Raw genomic sequence first — 22035 nt, 5'->3', positions numbered from 1 at the left:
GTTATCTTAATTTAAGGTGGAGTGTAATCAAAAAGCCAAGGATTACTTTAAAATTTTAAAGTCCACTGAATTCCGTGAGAAAGAACTAAAGATTCTGAATCTGGAAAGAAGCCCTTAGGTTCATGCAAAAATCCAATGCTGCTTCCGCATTTAATTTTGCAAATAGGCCTTTATTGCTCAGTAGGTATTCCTTATCCCAGTACACTGAAAAGTGGGACACAGCCTGAGTTTTCTCACGCACCATCTTTTTGAGATTCTCTGCAGTTCTTTCTACCTCCAAAGGGAACATTCAAACATGGGGTTCGCCTGGCTGTGAAAAGATAAATATTCCTTGATTTTTACTGCAATCGACCCAAGTTGCTTTACTTCAATTTGATCATTTTTTGGTCATCAGCCCAAAATACACTTTCCTCATTGTATACAGTAGCAGTTGTTTAGTCATTAGCAAGGCTAAACCTTCTCTTTTGAAATACAGTGATACCTCGTCTTACAAACGCCTAATCATACAAACTTTTCGAGATACAAACCCGGGGTTTAAGATTTTTTTGCCTCTTCTTACAAACTATTTTCACCTAACAAACCCACCACCGCCACTGGGATGCCCCATCTCCGGACTTCCGTTGCTAGCAAAGCTCTCGTTTTTGCGCTGCTGGGATTCCCCTGAGGCTCCCCTCCATGGGAAACCCCACCTCCGGACTTCTGTGTTTTCGTGATGCTGCAAAGAAATCCCAGCAGGGGAATCTCAGCATTGCAAAAACGGGTGCTTCGCTGGCAACGGAAGTCCGGAGGTGGGGTTTCCCAGCGAGGGGAGCCTCAGTGAAATTGCAGCATCGAAAAAACACAGAGGTCTGGAGGTGGGGTTTCAAGGACTTCGGTGTTTTTGCAATGCTGCGATTTCACTGATGCTCCCTTCGCTGGGAAACACTACCTCCAGACTTCCGTTGCCAATGAAGCGCTCATTTTTGCGCTGCTGGGATTCCCCTGCTGGGATTCCCCTGCAGCATCGCAAAAGCACAGAAGTCCGGAGGCGGGGTTTCCCATGGAGGGGAGCCTCAGGGGAGTCCCAGCAGTGCAAAAACGGGCGCTTCGGCTGGCAAAAGGGGTGAATTTTGGGCTTGCACGCATTAATCGTTTTTCCATTGATTCCTATGGGAAACATTGTTTCGTCTTTCAAACTTTTCACCTTAAGAACCTCATCCCGGAACCAATTAAGTTTGTAAGACAAGGTATCACTGTATATTTGGGACAGAAGCCAAAAACTCAGGTGTTACTTTTTCTGCCCTTTGTCAGAGTTTCCATTTCAAGAAAACACAACTTTTGAAGTTTATGCAAGAACTCAGGAGTTAACAAATGAAAAAAAAAAAAAAGATAAGAACAGTATAGAATATCCTTGACTCAATGGATAAGGCCAAAGTTTCAGGTAGTCTTGCATGATTTTTAAACAGTAGTCAAATAACCCTGGAAAACCTACAAGCAGGGCATAAAGCACACCTGTTTTGTCTTGCCTGTGATATCTGACCTTTGAAGGCACATCGTCTGAAAATGAAATTTCCACGCTGCTTTGAGAGCTAATAGCGATCAATAGACAATGGACTCGAATAACCTTAAGAACTATAGGTTACTGATGAATCACACTGCTTGGTAAGTAGAAGATTCCAGGTTTGATCCCAGCATCTCCAGGTAAGGCTAGGAAAACTCCAGTTTAAAAAAATTGAAATGCTGCCACCAATGAGCCGGAGCAACGACTTGACTTGCTAGAACAGAGGTCTTCAAACTTGGCGACTTTAAGACTTGTGGACTTCAATCTCCAAATTATCCAGCCAGCAATACTGCCTGGAGAATTCTGGGAGTCCACAAGTCTTAAAGTTGCCAAGTTTGGGGACCCCTGTGCTAGAAGGAAGCCTTCTATCTAATTGTGGTTTTATCCATGTTTTTGTATTGCTTCCCAGTCAAGAAGGCAGCTACTCCATCTATCCAAGACTTACTCAAATTAATGGCTTTTTTTGAGGCACACAATTATGTAACAAGCATGCATAGCATATAGTTTGGTCTGTGCTGAGCCCTTTGTCAATCAACTTCACTGGTTTCTCTGATGATGGCTGAACGTTTATTCAATCCACTCTGCTCAATTTTCATCACCCGCAATTCTGTTCTTTTCCCCCCCGTGTTATTCTAAGGATCTTCAAACCATTTTGGTTGCTTCCTTTCTCTACCTTTTTCAACAGTTGGGCAGAACTGTATGTAGCCATATCCCCTTATATTTCTAATAATATATATTGTCTGAGAGTTAAAATTGAGATGTTTATTATTTTTTGCCTGAATCTATACGGGGGAAAAATGCTACTATTTGAAGTAGTTTTTTGGAATTGACTCGCATGGCAGACTTCCAAACACATAATGATGGAAATGGATGAAAACCAATGGAACAGACCCTGAACAATACCTCTGTCTCAAAGTATAATAGATCTGTTTTTTTCACTCTCTTTCAAATGACTGTAAAATAATACAGGATTTCTTCAGAAGTAGCGTAGACTGATACGCCTTCAAATGGAAACATTTATATTCTGAGCTCCAGTTTAGAAACCTCAAATCCAATTTCATACCGGGTTAATAGAGCTCCCTGCCTTGATCAGATTCCAGAGAGATTGAAAGATACAATCTGCCTTGCTAAAATTACACTGCATTGATCAAAAAAACAATCCCATGGCAAGTCTGCAAATTATAACATCATGTACCGTAATATTGTGCGTGTGTGTTTTTTTACTCAAAAGGCTTAAAGGAATGAACTTGTGATTCATCTGAAGATAATGGAACGAAGTCTCAGACAATGTGGTTTGGCCAAAAAATGAAGTAGAAACAATGGTAGGAAGAAAAAAAAACCACTGTTCTTTCTGTACTTTCCGAAAAGTGTCTTAAAGTGGATTAAATCAAGAAGGTGACAAGCAAAGCCGTCCGATGGCTGATTCCAGTATATTTTAAATGCACCAGTCTTCAATTGTATTTGTACCACCAGTAGCACAGCTTAAACCCGATTAATTCCCATTGTCTCATTGAAGACGTTCTTCTGCAAGGCTGCAAGTGGCTTTTCGGTTCATGACCGGCTGCAAAATCAGTGTCACCATTTCATCACATTTGAAGGACCCCCAGATTAGGACAGGTGTTTTCAAGTAGTATACTCTATGGACCATCATGTTTTATTTAAAAAAAAACAACGTTGAAGTTTATGTTGTTGGAAAAGGTAGAAGGGAGCCCTGGAAGAATCGAGACGAGAAAAACCTTTTATCCAATTTATGAATTTGTGCTGTCAATTCAGCAAGCTTGACTCTTCCTTGTTGATCGTCCGTCTGGTTGATCCTCTTGATGCGGGCATCCTTCATCGCTTCCCATAAAAAGACAAGCCTCCTGCACATGACTGACAACACCTTTCCTTGTAGACGCCTACCGAGCATAACTTGAGACGTTTTACAGATGTGCAGTGGTGAGTACAGAGGTGGGCTGCTAAGGCGGAACGGTGACGTGGGCTCGTCCCTGTGGCTCTGAGTACCAGGGGAGTCCAGCACAATTATGCTACTGCACCTGCCATGGGTATACCTGCGTGTCTGCGCGAGATTTCGCTACCTGCCTGTTCTGTCGGGCTCTCTGGTAGACTTCTCCCAAAAATTCACAGGTACAAATTTCAGACACACACACGTTTGAAAATTCAAAACAATGTTCTTTATAATGAAAAGTCACTTAAAACTAAGCCCTCTTTTGGTATAGCAAAGAGCACTGGTCTCCAAACAAACTGGTAATTTGTACAAGTCCCTTATCAGTTCTGTGATACTTAGCTTGCAGCTGTGAGGCACTTCACAGTCCTTCTTCTTTCACAAAGTGAAACACACTTTGCTCTGGTTTAGTTTCAAAGCTGGGAAAAATCAGCACGCAAAAGGTCGAAGTCAGTAAAGCAGGCACGAAACACAACGATCAGATAATCCTCCACAATGGCCAAACCCACAGGCTGCTATTTATAGCAGCCTCACTAATGACCACAGCCCCACCCAACCACAGGTGGCCTCATTTTCTTTGATAATAATCTCTCCGTTGTTGTTGCTGCCTATGCATCGCTCTCCACATGCGTGGCTGTATCATTAACTCTTGTTCTGAATCCAAGGAGGAGCTAGATAATTGATCTCCTTCTGAGCTGTCTGCCACACTCTCCTCCTCCCTGTCACTCATGTCTTCTTGGTCAGAGGAGCCTTCATCAGCAGATTCCACCGGGGGGGGGGGGGCGGCAAAACAGGCCTGCAGCATGTGGATGTCTCCCCCACATCCACAGTCCTTGGGGCAGGAGCTGGGCCAGAGCTAACCACAACACTGCCCAGGTGCAGTAGCATAATTGTGCTGGCACTCAGAGCCACGGGGGCGAGCACACGTCACCTGTGAGTGAGTGATGTCCTTGCATTCTCCTTCTGAAAAATATACGGAATTGACATGAAAAATTTATGTCATCACGACAAAATGGCTTCTCAGATGCTGAAGTCCAACATCTCCCGTCTGGCAAACACAGATGTGGGATCTAAATAAAGCATCAATATCCCCTTGCTTTTTTTTTTTGGCTTTGAGTGTCTTTTTCAAAACGGCTGTGGATTTAACGTGTAGATTTCCTGGAGGCCCCACTCACGAACGAGAAAACTTAACGGATTCTGATCCGAGCCACAGCGTTGTTTGGAATTAATTTGGGGTGTTCTTTGGCTTTTCCACGCTCAACCGCTTACTGCAGCCACTGTTTAGCAGAACACGGACTTATCAAGTTCCTTCCGCAGCTAATGTTCAGGCACACACCAGGTTCTAATTTGCTGCAAGCAACGGGCAAGGCGAGAAACTGACATAAAGTCTTGTGGGTTGTTTATTTTTTACATACTGTCACAAGAAGCGAGATTGCAGGGCTTCCATGTTGTGGGTCTCTTCCTCCACGCGCAGAACTGATCTGCCACCAATCTCTTCTTTTTCCTGTGCACGCAGCTGACTTGCCGTGACTGGAAACCACTTCCGCAGTCTACGGGGCATGGGCGCCAGGGACCTGTTCGCCAATGCACGTCGCAACTTTCCGAAGAACAGTTTCTTCTAATGGACGGCCTGTAGAAGAGGAGAGAGAAAAAGCCACAGTTTTGAGACTTAATCCATAAGAAGAGCCATGCTGAATCGGGCCAAAGCCCATCGAGTCCAGCATTCTGTGTCCCACAGTGGGCCACCAATTGTCCATGGGGATCTTGAGCAGAAAGAGAAGGCAAGACCCTCCCTTTACCTTGACCCCCAACAAATGGTACCCAAGGGAATCCTGCCTGCCACAACCAACATAGAGGCAGTCCTACACCATTTCTGCAAATGATTCTGCTGCACAAATCCCAGCGACCAGTTAGGTCCCACAGAGTGGATCTTCTCTGGGTCCCGTCAACTAAACAATGCCGCTTGGCGGGACCCAGGGGAAGAGCCTTCTCTGTGGCGGCCCCGGCCCTCTGGAACCAACTCCCTCCAGAGATTAGAATTGCCCCCACCCTCCTTTCCTTTCCTAAACTACTTAAAACCCACCTCTGCCGCCAGGCATGGGGGAATTGAGATACTCTTTCCCCCTAGGCATTTACAATTTATGCATGGTATGTTTGTGTGTATGTTTGGTTTTTATAATAATGGGTTTTTAATTGTTTTTAGTATTGGATTATTATTATATGCTGTTTTATTATTGCTGTTAGCCGCCCCGAGTCTCCAGAGAGGGGCAGCATTCAAATCAAATCAAATCAAATCAAATCAATCATCCAGTCTCTGGATAATTAAGTCTTAAGAAAGACTTCATGAACTCAATCTGTATAGTCTGGGGGACAGAAGGAAAAGGGGGGACATGATCGAAACATTTAAAAATGTCAAAGGGTTAAATAATGTTCAGGAGAGAAGTGTTTTTAATAGGAAAGTGAACAAAAGAACAAGGGGACACAATCTGAAGTTAGTTGGGGGAAAGATCAAAAGCAACGTGAGAAAATATTATTTTACTGAAAGAATAGTAGATGCTTGGAACAAAGTTCCAGCAGATGTGGTTGGTAAATCCACAGTAACTGAATTTAAACATGCCTGGGATAAACATAGATCCATCCTAAGATAAAATACAGGAAATAGTATAAGGGCAAACTAGATGGACCATGAGGTCTTTTTCTGCCGTCAGTCTTCTATGTTTCTATGTTTCTTGAAAGCCTCCAGCGATGAAGCTCCCACAACTTCCGAAGGCAACTTCTGTTCCATTGATTGATTGCTCCCGCTGTCGGCAAATTTCTCCCTTATTTCCAGGTTGAATCTCTCCTTGCTCAATCTTCCATCCTGTGTTCCTTGCCTTTTCCAAAGCACCGTCCCTCGGGTGCTTTGGAAAACAGACAGATCCCCCTCCATTCTGTGGCAGCCCCTCAATTATTAGAAGTCGTAAGTTTCATTCCACCGATTTAAGGAGTTGGAAAGCAATAAAAATACAGCATATAGTAGCCTAAGCGAGACTGCTGGGGAAGAGAAGAATGTGGTGCTCACTGACTCATCCCTTCCCAGTAGGATCTACTGCGAAAGAAGGTCATGACCATAGTTCCCTCTAAGCTGAGCAGTGAGCAATCGCTCACTTAAAAATCATCATCAACTCAGAGTTTTCCAAACCTGCCCAGAAGCCGAGAGGGAAAGAGTGAGAGGGAAGGAGAGAGAGAGGAAGAGAGAGAAACAGATAGAAAAAAGAGAGGAAGGAAAAGAGAAAGAAAAAGAATGGGAGTAAGGAAGAGAGAAAGAAAATCAAAATCTAGTTTGAAACTAGCTCAACTATTTAAGTGGCACTTTGATATTGATTGTTTATTTATTTATTTATTTATTTATTTAATTAATTAATTTAATTTTTCTGTGCCGCCCTGTCCCGAAGGGACTGCCGCTCATACACTATACTTTTCCACCCACCCCCCCAAAAAAAATTAGAGGGAACACTGGTCATGACATTTGCTGAGACGAGAATTTATTTATTGATTGATTGGATTTGTATGCCGCCCCTCTCCGTGGACTCGGGGCGGCTAACAACAGTAATAAAAACAGAATGTAAAAATCCAATACTAAAATGGCTAAAAACCCTTGTTATAAAACCAATCATACATACAAACATACCATGCATAAATTGTAGAAGCCTAGGGGGAAAGAAGATCTCAGTTCCCCCATGCCTGACGGCAGAGGTGGGTTTTGAGGAGCTTACGAAAGGCAAGGAGAGTGGGGGCTATTCTAATCTCTGGGGGGAGTTGGTTCCAGAGGGCCGGGGCCGCCACAGAGAAGGCTCTTCCCCTGGGCCCCGCCAACCGACATTGTTTAGTTGACGGGACCCAGAGAAGGCCCACTCTGAGAATGAGGGTTACGGGGTCTCACGCTCGGCAGGCTTACCTTTTCTCATGGTCACAGAGTGAAGCCAGGACTGCCGAGCCATTCTGATGCCGACACTGGATGCGGCGGTGTTGTAAGCCCACTCCAAGATTGATGCAACGTCCGGTACACTGAGGAGGAGGCAGATAACCAAACAGCTCCCATTACAAAGACGAAGCATAATGCGGATTATTTGAACTCAGAGAGATACCAGCTCCAGGGAAGCCTTCGGAACCCAGGGAGGGTGAAACACGAGCCTACTGGGCCCACCAGAAGTTGGGAAACAGGCCATTTCTGGCCTCCAGAGGGCCTCCGGGTAGGGGGGCGAGCTCTCCCCAGGCATTGAATTATTATTTATTCATTCATTCATTCAATTTTTATGCCACCCTTCTCCTTAGATTCAGAGCGGCTTACAACATGTTAGCAATAGCACTTTTTTTAACAGAGCCAGCATACATCCGGAACCGCCTTCTACCGCACGAATCCCAGCGGCCGATAAGGTCCCACAGAGTTGGCCTTCTCCGGGTCCCGTCAACCAAACAATGTCGTTTGGCGGGCCCCAGGGGAAGAGCCTTCTCTGTGGCGGCCCCGGCCCTCTGGAATCAACTCCCCCCAGAGATTAGAATAGCCCACACCCTCCTTGTCTTTCGCAAACTACTCAAGACCCACCTTTGTCGCCAGGCATGGGGGAGTTAAGATATTTCTTCCCCTAGGCCATTACAAGTTATGCATGGTATGTTTGTGTGTATGTTTGGTTTTTATAATTAGGGTTTTTAGTTGCTTTATTAAATTGGATTGTTACATGTTGATTTTACCATTGTTGTTAGCTACCCCGAGTCTGTGGAGAGGGGCGGCATACAAATCCAATAAATAAATAAATAAATAAATAAAATATTGCCCCCCACAATTCGGGTCCTCATTTGACCCACCTCGGAAGGATGGAAGGCTGAGTCAACCTTGAGCCGGTGATGAGATTTGAACTGCTGACCTGCAGATCTAAAGTTAGCTTCAATGGCCTGCAGTACAGCACTCTACCTGCTGCTCCTTTATTATCCCATGAGAGCCTAAAATGATTAAAACTGATCTGACAAACATGCCTTCTGAATAAATGCTGGTACCTGGTTAAGTATATTTTAGAGGTTTCAGGCAATGCTCACTCAGCAATTGTCACTCCCAATATTATAATTCTCAGGATTTCCTATGCCAAGTCATTTAAGATCAAATAGTGTAGATAACCTTATTCCTTTTATAATAGTTAAATACGGTGGAAGTAATCCTATCTACAGGTTCTTGCAGAATCAGTTACTTTTGGCACGTTGTCTATTCACCTTTTAGAACCATAATAACCTTTTATATTTTATGAGCCGTGATGGCACAGTGGTTAGAATGCAGATTTGCAGATTTGAACTGCCGACCTATAGATCCACAGTCAGCTTCAGTGGCCTGCAGTACAGCACTCTACCTGCTGCGCCACCCTGGCTCTTATGGGTGTGGGCACTCGCGCAGGGGTGATAGCGCGTGTGCATGCTCTTTCGGTACCCAAGGAAAAAAAGGTTTTACCACCAGTGAAGTAGAAATTAGTGAAGGGTGCATAATTATTAGGCAAAGAGCCGGGGTGGCGCAGCAGGTGGAGTGCTGTACTTGCAGGCCACTGAAGCTGACTTGTAGATCTGAAGGTCAGCGGTTCAAATCTCATCACCGGCTCTAAGTTGACTCAGCCTTCCATCCTTCCGAGGTGGGTAAAATGAGGACCCCGATTGTGGGGGCAATAGCCTGGCTCTGATAAAAAAGTGCTATTGCTAACATGTTGTAAGCCGCCCTGAGTCTAAGGAGAAGGGGGGCATAAAAATCAAACAAACAAACAAACAAACAAACAAACAAACAAACAATAAATAAATAAAAAATAATAAATAAATAAGTAAGTAAGTAAGTAAGTAAGTAAGTAAGTAAGTAAGTAAGTAAGTAAGTAAGTAATAAATAAATAAATAAATAAATAAATAAACAAACAAACCACTTGCGCATAGCCAGTGGCAGGGGTGATAGACTCATTCATCATTGAATTAATTACTTGGCCCCAGGGATGAACCATCCATTCTGCACAAAAACGGCCCACGCAAGGTTTCATTTCCAAAGGACGCTCGTGGTCGGCGCAAGCGCCCGGAGGCAAAGTTAAGACGCGCCGGTTGGATTTGAGTTGCTTGCAGGTGATTCGCCGGCGGTGAAATCCGTGGCCACAGGAAGCAGAGCATTCAGACCAAGCTGAGGTTGCCCACCTGGAAGGAGGAAATGCGAGAAAAATAAGAAGAAGATTAAAGTAAGGAAATTGCACATGTAGGGAAGAACGATACAAATTGGGCTATAGGGATGGTTAAGGTAACGATGGGTACACTAGGGAGAAACGCTCTATTTTCCTTGGTTATTAGTTGTGATGGACAAAATCAGCTATGGTTTTTAAGGACTTGACTGTACATTTCTGTCAACTGCTGAGAAGCAGAAGGAAAGAGCTAATACAGTAGTACCTCTACTTATGAACTATCCCCTTTCAATATTGAAGTTGGAGGATTTCCTCATCCTAGCAAAATAAACCTGGAAGTGATGTGCCGGTGCCTGGAGGCTGTTGGGGCCTGGATGGGTGTCAACAGACTCAAACTCAACCCTGATAAGACGGAGTGGCTGTGGGTCTTGCCTCCCAAGGACAATTCCATCTGCCCATCCATCACCCTGAGGGGGGGAACTACTGACCCCCTCAGAGAGGGTCCACAACTTGGGCGTCCTCCTCGATCCACAGCTCACATTAGAGAAACATCTTTCGGCTGTGGCCAGGGGGGCGTTTGCCCAGGTTCGCCTGGTGCACCAGTTGCGGCCCTATTTGGACCGGGAGTCACTGCTCACAGTCACTCATGCCCACATCACCTCGAGGCTCGACTACTGTAATGCTCTCTACATGGGGCTGCCTTTGAAGAGTGTTCGGAAACTTCAGGTCGTGCAGAATGCAGCTGCGACAGCGGTCATGGGCTTCCCTAAATATGCCCATGTTACACCAACACTCCGCAGTCTGCATTGGTTGTCGATCAGTTTCCAGTCACAATTCAAAGTGTTGGTTATGACCTATAAAGCCCTTCATGGCACCGGACAGACTATCTCAGGGACCGCCTTCGGCCGCACGAATCCCAGCAACCAGTTAGGTCTCACAGAGTGGATCTTCCCCGGGTCCCGTCAACTAAACAATGTTGCTTGGTGCGACCCAGGGGAAGAGCCTTCTCTGTGGCGGCCCCGGCCCTCTGGAACCAACTCCCCCCAGAGATTAGAATTGCTCCCACCCTCCTTGCCTTTCGTAAGCTTCTTAAAACCCACCTCTGCCACCAGGCATGGGGGAATTGAGATACTCTTTCTCCCTAGGCCTTTACAATTTTATGCATGGTATGTCTGTATGTATGTTTGGTTTTACAATAAGGGTTTTTAACTGTTTTAATATTGGATTGTCATATGCTGTTTACTACTGTTGTTAGCCGCCCCGAGTCTACGGAGAGGGGCGGCATACAAATCCAATAAAATAAAATCAAAATAAAATAAAACCTGAAATCTACCTACCTTCCGTGCAAAACATGTATGTACAGATATCCAAGAGTATATTCTAATTTGAACAAAGTAACAAAATATTTGTACCTTGCAGGACAGTCTTGAATTTTGCAGGGTTGCGGGTTGTTTACAACTAGCTTTGGGTGATCCTCACATAGTGATGCGTTCACAATTTGATCCTTCATATTCACACATAGAAATTTACGGAAGCGAGTCCCCAAATTTCCACAAATTGTTGTAGAGCATGGACTCGGCTCAACAAGCTTCCATCGATACTCTGCAAAAAACGATATAACCTGAATATATTCTCCCCGATACAAGGAAATGCCTTACTAGGACATGGTGTGCTAATTACATCAATCTATCATTTGTTTCCATCTATGATACTGGTTTATACATATTATGTCCCTAGGCCAAGGTCTTCCCATCATGCAGTGCCTTCATGGCACTGGACCAGAATATCTCCGAGACCGCCTTCTGCCACACGAATCCCAGCGACCGATTAGGTCCCACAGAGTGGGCCTTCTCCGGGTCCCGTCAACCAAACAATGTTGGTTGGCCGGCCCCAGGGGAAGAGCCTTCTCTGTGGCGGCCCCGACTCTCTGGAACCAACTGCCCCTAGAGATTAGAACTGCCCCTACTCTCCTTGCCTTTCGTAAGCGCCTTAAAACCCACCTTTGTCGTCAGGGATGGGGGAACTGAGACATCTCCCCCGGGCATATACAATTTATGCATGGTATGTTTGTATGTATGTTTGCTTACTAAATGGGTTTTTAAAAATATTTTAAATTATAATTTAGATTTGTCATGAATTGTTGTATTCTGTTGTGAGCCGCTCCGAGTCTGCGGAGAGGGGCGGCATACAAATCTAAATAATAAATAAATAAATAAATAAATAAATAAATAAATAAATAAATAAATAAATAAATAAATAAATAAATAAATAAATTATAAATAATTCCTATTACATCTCTGTTTCATATGCAAATCCAGATGGGTTTACATCAATTCCATCTAGTTCCTAAGCTAGATCTAAAAAACAGAAGGTTTCCTCAACCAACTCTGGTCCTATGAACTCTAGGACTCTACAGTTTTAGGATTCCACATACAGTGGTACCTCGACATACGAGTTTAATTCGTTCCAGACTTGAGCTCGTAAGTCGATCAACTCGCATCTCGAACGAATGCCTTTAGACTTTGTTTTTCGCCCCGAGATAACCGGAAGCAAGGAGATTCTTGCGCCACCTAGTGGAAGCTCGGCTCATATCCCGAATTTGAGCCCGGGTGTCGAAGAGAAATTTCGCTTGCATTGCGGCTCGTAACTTGGAATACTCACATATGGAGCAGCTCGTATCTAGAGGTACTACTGTATTCTACAAAGAATATGATCATATGAAGCAAATTAAATACATACTTAGGACCCCTTGCCCAATAGTTATTTATTTTATGTCTTATTTATTATATCTGCATTGGTTGCCGATCAATTTCCGGTCACAATTCAAAGTGTTGGTTATGACCTTTAAAGCCCTTCATGGCATTGGACCAGAATATCTCCGAGACCGCCTTCTGCCGCACGAATCCCAGCGACCGATTAGGTCCCACAGAGTGGGCCTTCTCCGGGTCCCGTCAACTACACAATGTCGGTTGGCGGGCCCCAGGGGAAGAGCCTTCTCTGTGGCGGCCCCGACTCTCTGGAACCAACTCCCCCCAGAGATTAGAATTGCCCCTACTCTCCCTGCCTTCCGTAAACTCCTTAAAACACACCTTTGCCGTCAGGCATGGGGGAACTGAAACACCTCCCCCGGGCATGTACAATTTATGCATGGTATGTTTGTGTGTGTGCTTGTTAGTAAATGGAGTTCTTTTTAAACTTTTTAAAATATTTTAAATTTATTTGGATTTGTTACGATTGTTATATTTTGCTGTGAGCCGCCCCGAGTCCACGGAGAGGGGCGGCATACAAATCTAAATAATAAATAAATAAATACTTCTATGTCAGTCGGGACCCCTCTGGGGGTCGAATGACTGTTTCACAGGTGTTGCGTAAGACCATGGGAAAAGACACATTTCCCATGCTGTTAGGAATTAAAGCTTCTATTCTGGTGCCTTGGAACATGTTTTTTACAATCTGACCAATCAGGCCTTTACAGTGGGGGTGTCCCTCTGACCTTCCTGCCAATCAGCTTAAAGCTCTGTTGGGAGAATTGGCGCTAGACTTATGGTTGGGGTTCACCACAACATGAGGAACTGTATGAAGGGATCGCGGCATTAGAAAGGATGAGAAGCACTGTTCTATGTGGTCCAATATGAGAAGTTCATTTGTTGGCTTGCAAAATTAGAAGACCATTAAAGGGGAAACAAGGAAAACATAAGCACAGCAGCATTGAAATTGATTAATAAAATAAGGACTCAGTGTCTGTCTGGTTGACTGACTGATTGACTGACTGACTGATTTACAGAACTTATACGACTGTCCATCTCATGCAGTGATTCTAAGTGGTGCACAATAAAGCAACGAAAAACAAGATTGAAATAAAAATATCTTTCTCTCAAGTACCAGATGAAGAACCTCCAACTCAACCCCCATCCTAATCTAGGGGTAGGCAAAGTTGGCTCTTCTATGACGTGTGGACTTCAACTCCCAGAATTCCTGAGCTAGCACAATTGGCTCAGGAATTCTGGGAGTGGAAGTCCACAAGTCATGGAACGAGCCGACTTTGCCTACCCCTGGACTAGTCCAATGCTTAAGAGAAGAGCCAAATCTCCACCATCTTAAATCAAGGGTGGGGAACTATGTCCCTTTTATATGACCTGTGGACTTCAACTCCCAGAATTCCCCAGCCAGCAAGCCTCTGCAGTCTGCATTGGTTGCCGATCAGTTTCCGGTCACAATTCAAAGGGTTGGTTATGACCTATAAAGCCCTTCATGGCATCGGACCAGAATATCTCCGGGACCGTCTTCTGCCGCACGAATCCCAGCGACCAGTTAGGTCCCACAGAGTTGGCCTTCTCCGGGTCCCGTCGACTAAACAATGTCGTTTGGCGGGACCCAGCGGAAGAGCCTTCTCTGTGGTGGCCCCGACCCTCTGGAACCAACTCCCCCCAGCCTCCTTGCCTTTCGTAAGCTTCTTAAAACCTACCTCTGTCGTCAGGCATGGGGGAATTGAGATATTCCCTTCTCCCTAGACTTATAAAATTTATGCATGGTATGTCTGTATGTATGATTGGTTCCTTAAAATTACTTTTAATATTAGATTTGTTTATATTGTCTTTTTACTGTTGTTAGCTGCCCCAAGTCTGTGGAGAGGGGCGGCATACAAATCTAACAAACAAACAAACAATAAATAAATAAATAAATAAACTCTGGGAGTCCACAAGTCAAATAAATGAATGAATGAATGAATGAATGAATGAATGAATGAATGAATTCTGGGAGTCCACAAGTCATAAAGGGACCATAGTCCCCAACTTCTGCCTTCAATTATAACACTAGGAAGTACCAAACATTTAAACAAAAAAATGTAAAACGTAAAAATGTGATCAGGGAATCTTTCAACAAACCTTCCTTCTTGACATTTACCCAGACAGACAATGGCTTGACATGGGATGAAACCCAGCACTTGTATTGCCCAGCAAACTGGTCAGAGGCAACGATGAATTCAAGGATGCGTCCACGGACCAAGATCTTGTGCCTGAAGCCTGAAGCCTCTTCGATGGGTTGGTTTCTGGCAAACCAGCGAATTGTGTTATTTGCGCTGGGGTAGACAGGGCAACCTAGAAAAAACCAAAGGCATTTTGAGCCCTTTGTCCCCAGAACACCTAAAATCTATATACAGAATAAAGAATGTGGTTATTCTTAAGTGCTCCTATCTGAAAAAGACACAAATCAAGGTGTTGGATATCACCTTTAAATCCCTACATGGCCTTGGACCAGATTATGTAGGGCAGTGTTTCCCAACCTTGGCAGCTTGAAGATATTTGGACTTCAACTCCCAGAATTCCCCAGCCAGCAAATGCTGGCTGGGGAATTCTGGTAGTTGAAGTCCAGATATCTTCAAGTTGCCAAGGTTGGGAAACACTGATGTAGTGTACCTCCCATCATCCAGTTAGGGCCCACAGAATCGGTCTTCAGGAGGTTCCTTTAGCTAGATCAGAGCTACTCAAATAACAGGATGGGTCCCCCATGGGGGGGGGTACAGAGCAATGCCAGGGGGGCTTGTGACCCCGGAGAACGTGCTTTTTTTTTTGCCACAGGGAGTAGGGGTTTTTTGTACCAAACAATAGCACCCAGCACAGAGCAGGAGATATGAAGAGCAGATAACAATCCCTTAAGAGACACCGTGGAAAAAGATTGAACAGGGATGAAAAGAAAGGAGGAGAGAGACGGAGGTCATGAGACAAACGTAAGACTCCCGAAAGGTAAGATGAGGAAGTATGACAAAGCGTATGTAGCGCTTGGCTCCACTGTGACTATGGTGGGAGACGAGGAAAGATATGAAATGAATGAACCATGAATGACCCCTTGCCCGCCACCCATTAGCGGGTTGCACCCAGTACCGGTGGGACTGGCAATCCATTAGCACATGCGCCGAAGAGAAATCTCATGCGCGGAAGCAAAAATATTGGTGAAAATTGCAGAATTCTCACATGAGATTTGGCTTCTAGCGCATGTGCGGAAGCCAAATCTCACCCTGATGTGCCTGCCGAATGTGCATGCATCCATTTCAGTCGCCAGGAGCGTTCTGGGAGTGCCAGCGAAGAAGGGGTGCCACCCATTCTTTCAAGCAAGAGCTAACCTTTGGGACCACCATACCTATTCGTAATGTATCACCAGCAGCCACTGTAATGTTGGTACCAATTCCAGAGGCCATAAAAACACGTTTTCTTTTACTGTCCGTAGATGAGCCATTGGGTGGTTTTCTTGGTCCTGGAATAATGGAGGAAATTATATCCCAGGGTGTTTCCCAGACATAAAACCAAGGAGAGGCTACTCAGGTTTGAAGGAAGTTGTCAAAGTACGGCACAGTGTGAATATTATTTTGAGACAACCCAGAGGGAAAATACAGTACAAAGACAGCTGTCTTATAATGGTTTATAGCAGCGTTTATAGATAGCAAGAGAGAGAAAGAGAGATAGCAAGAGAGGCAGAGAGAGAGAAAGAAAGAGAGCAAGAGAGAGAGAAAAAAGCAAGAGAGAGATAGCAAGAGAGACAGAAAGAGACAGAGAGCAAGGGAGAGAGAAAGACATAGAGGGAGGGAAGGAGGGAGAGAGAAAGAGAGCAAAAAAGAGAGGAAGAAAGAAAGAGGGATGGAGAGAGAGAAAGAAGGGAAGGAAGGAAGAGAGAGAAAGAGGGAGGGAGAAATAGAGTGAAAGGGAGGAAGAGAGAGATTTTTTTTGTCCAAACTTTTCTTTAGCCCCCCCCCCCCCCGTTCAATGTTCCCAAAATATGAATAATGTGCCGCAGCTCAAAAAAGGTTGGGAAACACTGGTTTATAGAACAATACACACACACATACACATATACTGTATGTATACATACACACACACACACATACACATATACACTGCTCAAAAAAATAAAGGGAACACTTAACACAATATAACTCCAAGTAAATCAAACTTCTGTGAAATCAAACTGTCCACTTAGGAAGCAACAATGATTGACAATCAATTTCATTGTGTTGCCAGCACATTCAACTTTATACAGAACAAAGTATTCAATGAGAATATTTCTTTCATTCATTCATTCATTCAGATCTAGGATGTGTTATTTGAGCGTTCCCTTTACTTTTTGAGCAGTATAGATACATACATACATACATACATACATACATACATACATACATACACTGATCAAATAAATAAAGAGAACACTCAAAGAACACATCCTAAATCTGAATGAATGAAATATTCTCATTGAATACTTTGTTCTGTACAAATTTGAATGTGCACAACAGCAGGTGAAATTGATGGTCAATCAGTGTTGCTTCCTAAGGGGACAGTTCGATTTCACGGAAGTTTGAATTAGTTGGAGTTTATTATTCATTCATTCATTCATTCATTCATTCATTCATTCATTCAATCAATTTTTATGCTGCCCTTCTCCTTAGACTCAGGGCAGCTTACAACATGTTAATAATAGCACTTTTTAACAGAACCAGCCTATTGCCCCCACAAACCGGGTCCTCATTTTACCCACCTCGGAAGGATGGAAGGCTGAGTCAACCTTGAGCCGGTGATGAGATTTGAACCGCTGACCTTCAGATCTACAGTCAGCTTCAGTGGCCTGTAGTACAGCACTCTACCTGCTGCGCCACCCCGGCTCTTTATGTTGTGTTGTGTTGCTTTTAATTTTTTTTGAGGAGTGTATATCTGTGCCCGGAGGTTGAAGGAAGCCAAGAGGTCCTCTCCCCAATGATGCCACCGACCCAACTTTATACTTGCCAGCCAATTGAAGAACGGTGGCTGCTGTAGTGTGGCCCACAGCGTTGGTAGCCGTACAAGTGTAAATTCCAGTATCTTTGCCCGAAACGTTGCCCAGGAACAAGAAGGAACTGTTAGCGATGGGCAAAGCAGAACTTCTTGAAGAGCTCTCGTTTTTGAACCACAGGACCTCAGGTTGGGGGTTACCTGGGAGGCAAATGCAAAACGCATGTAAAGGTTAATGTTTAATACATTCCAACTGAATATTTTTCCGATTTGAAGCATCTCACCACTTCTCATGTGACATGGGAACATTTAAGTAGGGATGTTAAATATTTAAAGCCTAGGAAGGACATATAATGGACAGCCAAACAACTCAAGAACAACACATGAATATTAATGCAGTCATCTTCCTTCACCAGTAGATGGTGGACTATAGATTTAGATTAGATTTATTGGATTTATATGCCGCCCCTCTCCGCAAACTCACAACAATAATAAAAACAGTACATAGTAACAAATCCAATTCCCACCAATCTAATTACAATTTTAAATTAAAAAATTCATAAAACGATCCCAATATATATATATAAAAAAACAGGCACACAGTCAATCAATCAAACGGCAAAACAACATGGGCAAGGGGGAGATGTTTTAGTTCCCCCATGCTTGACAACAGAGGTGGGTTTTAAGGAGCTTACAAAAGGCAAGGAGGGTGGGGGCAATCCTAATCTCAGGGGGGAGCTGGTTCCAGAGGGTCGGAGCCCCCACAGAGAAGGCTCTTCCCCTGGGTCCCGCCAGACGACATTGTTTAGTCGACGGGACCCGAAGAAGGCCGACTCTGTGGGACCTAACCGGTCGCTGGGATTGGTGCGTCAGGAGGCGGTCCCGAAGATATAACAGATATGCCTGTTATAATATGGATAGAGTGTGTGTGTGTGTGTTTGTGTGTAAAGAGAACACTTAAACAACACAATATAACTCCAAGTAAATCAAACGTATGTGACATCAAACTGTCCACTTAGGAAGCAACACTGATTGATAATCAACTTCATCTTGTTGTCAGCACCTTCAACTTTGTACAGAACAAAGTATTCAATGACAATATTTCATTCATTCAGATCTAGGATGTGTTATTTGAGTGTTCCCTTTAATTTTTTGAGCAGTGTATATATATATACACACACACACACTGTATATCTCTCTGTGTGTATATACACATATAAAGATACACCCATATATGTGTATAATAACAACAATAACAACAACAGAGTTGGAAGGGACCTTGGAGGTCTTCTAGTCCAACCCCCTGCTTAGACAGGAAAACCTACACTACTTCAGACAGATGGTTATCCAACGTCTGCTTAAACACTTCCAGTGTTGGAGCATTCAAAACTTCTGGAGGCAAGCTGGGCAAAAACAGCTTACCCTGTTCCCTCCGAGGTTCTCTGGCGGCCAGAAATGGCCCATTTCCTGACTTCTGGTGGCCTTAGTAGGCCCATTTTTTGCTCTCCCCAGGCTGCAGAGGCTTCCCTAGATCCTGGGGAGAGCAAAAATGCACTCTCCTGCCTGCCCTGCTCAGTCCGTTCCTTAATATACACTGCTCAAAAAAAAATAAAGGGAACACTTAAATAACACAATATAAGTCCAAGTAAATCAAACTTCTGTGAACTCAAACTGCCCACTTAGGAAGCAACACTGATTGACAATCAATTTCACGGGCTGTTGTGCACGTTCGACTTTGTACAGAACAAAGTATTCAGTGAGAATATTTCATTCATTCAGATCTAGGATGTGTTCTTTCAGTGTTCCTTTTATTTTTTTTTTGAGCAATATATATTTTAAAGCACCCCAATTTTCCCCCCGCAGATTCTTAGAGAAACTTCAAAAACATAGGTTGCTTTAACCAAGAGCAGAATTGTGCCTGCAAGCAAAAAAAAAGTGTTTATTCTAAATTATTTTGAAAGCAGCCCTAAAAAAGACCTCAATTTTAAGTAATTATTTTATTTATTTATTTTATTTATTTATTTTATTTATTAGATTTGTATGCCGCCCCTCTCCGAAGACTCCGGGCGGCTAACAACAATAAAGAAAACAATGTAACAAATCTAATATTAAAAAATAATCTAAAAAAACCCAATTTAAGAGACCAATCATACAAACAAGCATACCATGTATAAATTCTATAAGCCTAGGGGGAAGGGAAAAAATTTCAATTCTCCCATGCCTGATGACAGAGGTGTGTTTTAAGGAGCTTGCGAAAGGCAAGGAGGGTGGGGGGGCAACTCTGATATCTGGGGGGAACTGGTTCCAGAGGGTCGGGGCCGCCACAGAGAAGGCTCTTCTCCTGGGTCCCGCCAAATGACATTGTTTAGTCGACGGGACCCGGAGAAGGCCAACTCTGTAGGACCTAACCGGTCGCTGGGATTCGTGCGGCAGGAGGCGGTCCCAAAGATATTCTGGTCCGGTGCCATGAAGGGCTTTATAGGTCATAACCAACACTTTGAATTGTGACCGGAAACTGATCGGCAGCCAATGCAGACTGCGGAGTGTTGGAGTGATATGGGCATACTTGGAGAAGCCCATAATTGCTCTCGCAGCTGCATTCTGCACGATCTGAAGTTTCCGAACACTTTTCAAAGGGAGCCCCATGTAGAGAGCATTACAGTAGCCAAGCCTCGAGGTGATGATTTAATTATATTAATGCAATCTTAAAATTTTAGGATCACCAATTTTTTTAAAAAAACAACAACATGCAATCGATTTCATGTGTTTGTAAATAAAAGCAATTGGCTGTTAAGTCAGTTCAGGAATCTTCCTTGTCTACCACCAGGCACAAATCAAACCAAGGTCTTGCTCCCAGAAAAACATACACAGGATGGCAGTCACGTTTCATAAACCTAACAGTGAAATTGTATTGCAGGCTTGTTTGCCTTGAATCTCTGTATTTTATTGTGAAGTCTTTCAAGTTTCACAGAAAGAAACAAACAGAAAGAATATGGATGATCCACTCATGAATTTCAAAATACATCCTGCGCCATTGTTGGTGGCAAAGTATTCAGCTGGAAAATATATATATTTGTTTAAGTAAGGCCATTAAACTAATAGTGGCAGATGGAAAGGGTAACTAGGGAGGAGGAGAAATACCCATTGCTTTCTCTTTTTATCCATGGTGATTTTGCTGGACAGTGTTGGGGAATAAATTGAGATTACTATAAAAATGTATATTGGCTCACCAATACTTCTTTTGAATGTAAATAGCTGTGTAGGCATAACAGCCCCAAATTTAACTGGGCACTCCATGTAAATGAAAACATTGCCTATTTAAAGCAACACATAGATTTGAAATCAGAAATATTTCTGTTGGGTATGCTACCAGAAGATTATAATAAAGAGGATACATATTTAATTTTACATGTGTTAACAGCTGCAACAATTCCATTTGCACAACAATAGAAAAATGGAGAGATATGTGGAAAGGGGATAAAGTAAAATAAAACAATAAGGTTGGAAAAGACCCTGGAGGACTTCTCGTCCAACAGCCTGACCAAGCAGGAGAACCTACACCCATTGAAACATAGAAACATAGAAGTCTGACGGCAGAAAAAGACCTCTGGTAGTCCCCAAAACAGTTCCCAAAAAGACCACAGGCAGTCCCCAGAAACAAAAAGAGAAAGATAATATTTTCTCATGTTGCTTTTGATCTTTCCCCCAACTAACTTCAGATTGTGTCACCTTGTTCTTGTGTTCACTTTCCTATTAAAAACACTTCCCTCCTGGACCTTATTTAACCCTTTGACATATTTCAATGTATCGATCATGTCCCCCCTTTTCTTTCTGTCCTCCAGACTACACAGATTGAGTTCATGAAGTCTTTCCTGATACGTTTTATGCTTAAGACCTTCCACCATTTTTGTAGCCCGTCTTTGGACCCGTTCAATTTTGTCCATATCTTTTTGTAGGTGAGGTCTCCAGAACTGAACACTAGTATTCCAAATGGGGTCTCACCAGCACTCTATACAGCGGGATCATAATCTCCCTCTTCCTGCTTGTTATACCTCTAGCTATGCAGCCAAGCATCCTATTTGCTTTCCCTACTGCCTGACTGCACTGTTCACTGTTCACCATCACTGAGCTACACCATTCCAGGCAAATTGCTGTCCAGTCTCATCTTAGAAAACTTCCAGTGATAAGAGTGCCCACCATTTCTGACACTTCAGATAGTTTAGCCTTACCTTTGACTGGACATTCCAGCAGAATATTGGTCCCAGTTCTGGCTAGGATGGTGCCTCCAACAGAGACGGACAGATTCTGAAGCTGAAAATTGGCCATGTTTTTTTCAGATGCCAGTATAGCTGGAGCTTCTGCAAGGGAGAATCAGCAGGGAGAGGAATTAGTCTGGAAAAAACTTCAGAGAATAGCAGTGAAAAACCTGCAACCCCATAAGAGTCGGGAAGATAATAGAAACATAGAAACATAGAAGACTGAAGGCAGAAAAAGACCTCGTGATCCATCTAGTTTGCCCTTATACTATTTTTTGTATTTTATCTTAGGAGGGACATATTTATTTATGTTTTTATTTTATTTTATTTATTTATTTATTTTGTCCAATACACAATGAGGGTTTTAGTG

At 43.4% G+C, this 22035-nt stretch overlaps 1 protein-coding gene across 1 annotated transcript in view; it reads right to left on the bottom strand.

Annotated features, from left to right (window-relative positions):
• Positions 1-1086: 1086 nt before the first annotated feature.
• The window catches only part of LOC139173179 (ADAMTS-like protein 3), a 37296-nt gene continuing 16347 nt past the window's right edge, over positions 1087-22035 (bottom strand). The window contains exons 7-14 of the mRNA XM_070762776.1: positions 21639-21767; positions 17425-17610; positions 15794-15907; positions 14542-14754; positions 11068-11257; positions 9470-9674; positions 7423-7532; positions 1087-5115 (exon numbers count right to left, since the gene is read on the bottom strand). Of these exons, the coding sequence (XP_070618877.1) occupies positions 4893-5115; positions 7423-7532; positions 9470-9674; positions 11068-11257; positions 14542-14754; positions 15794-15907; positions 17425-17610; positions 21639-21767 (1370 nt within the window). The 3' untranslated portion in view covers positions 1087-4892. The remainder of the gene's footprint in view (positions 5116-7422; positions 7533-9469; positions 9675-11067; positions 11258-14541; positions 14755-15793; positions 15908-17424; positions 17611-21638; positions 21768-22035) is intronic.

The sequence above is a fragment of the Erythrolamprus reginae genome, chromosome 10, assembly GCF_031021105.1.
Source record: "Erythrolamprus reginae isolate rEryReg1 chromosome 10, rEryReg1.hap1, whole genome shotgun sequence".
Taxonomy (NCBI): domain Eukaryota; kingdom Metazoa; phylum Chordata; class Lepidosauria; order Squamata; family Dipsadidae; genus Erythrolamprus; species Erythrolamprus reginae.
Note: the sequence above shows the minus strand (reverse complement) of the source record. Positions and strands in the feature narration are given on the sequence as shown.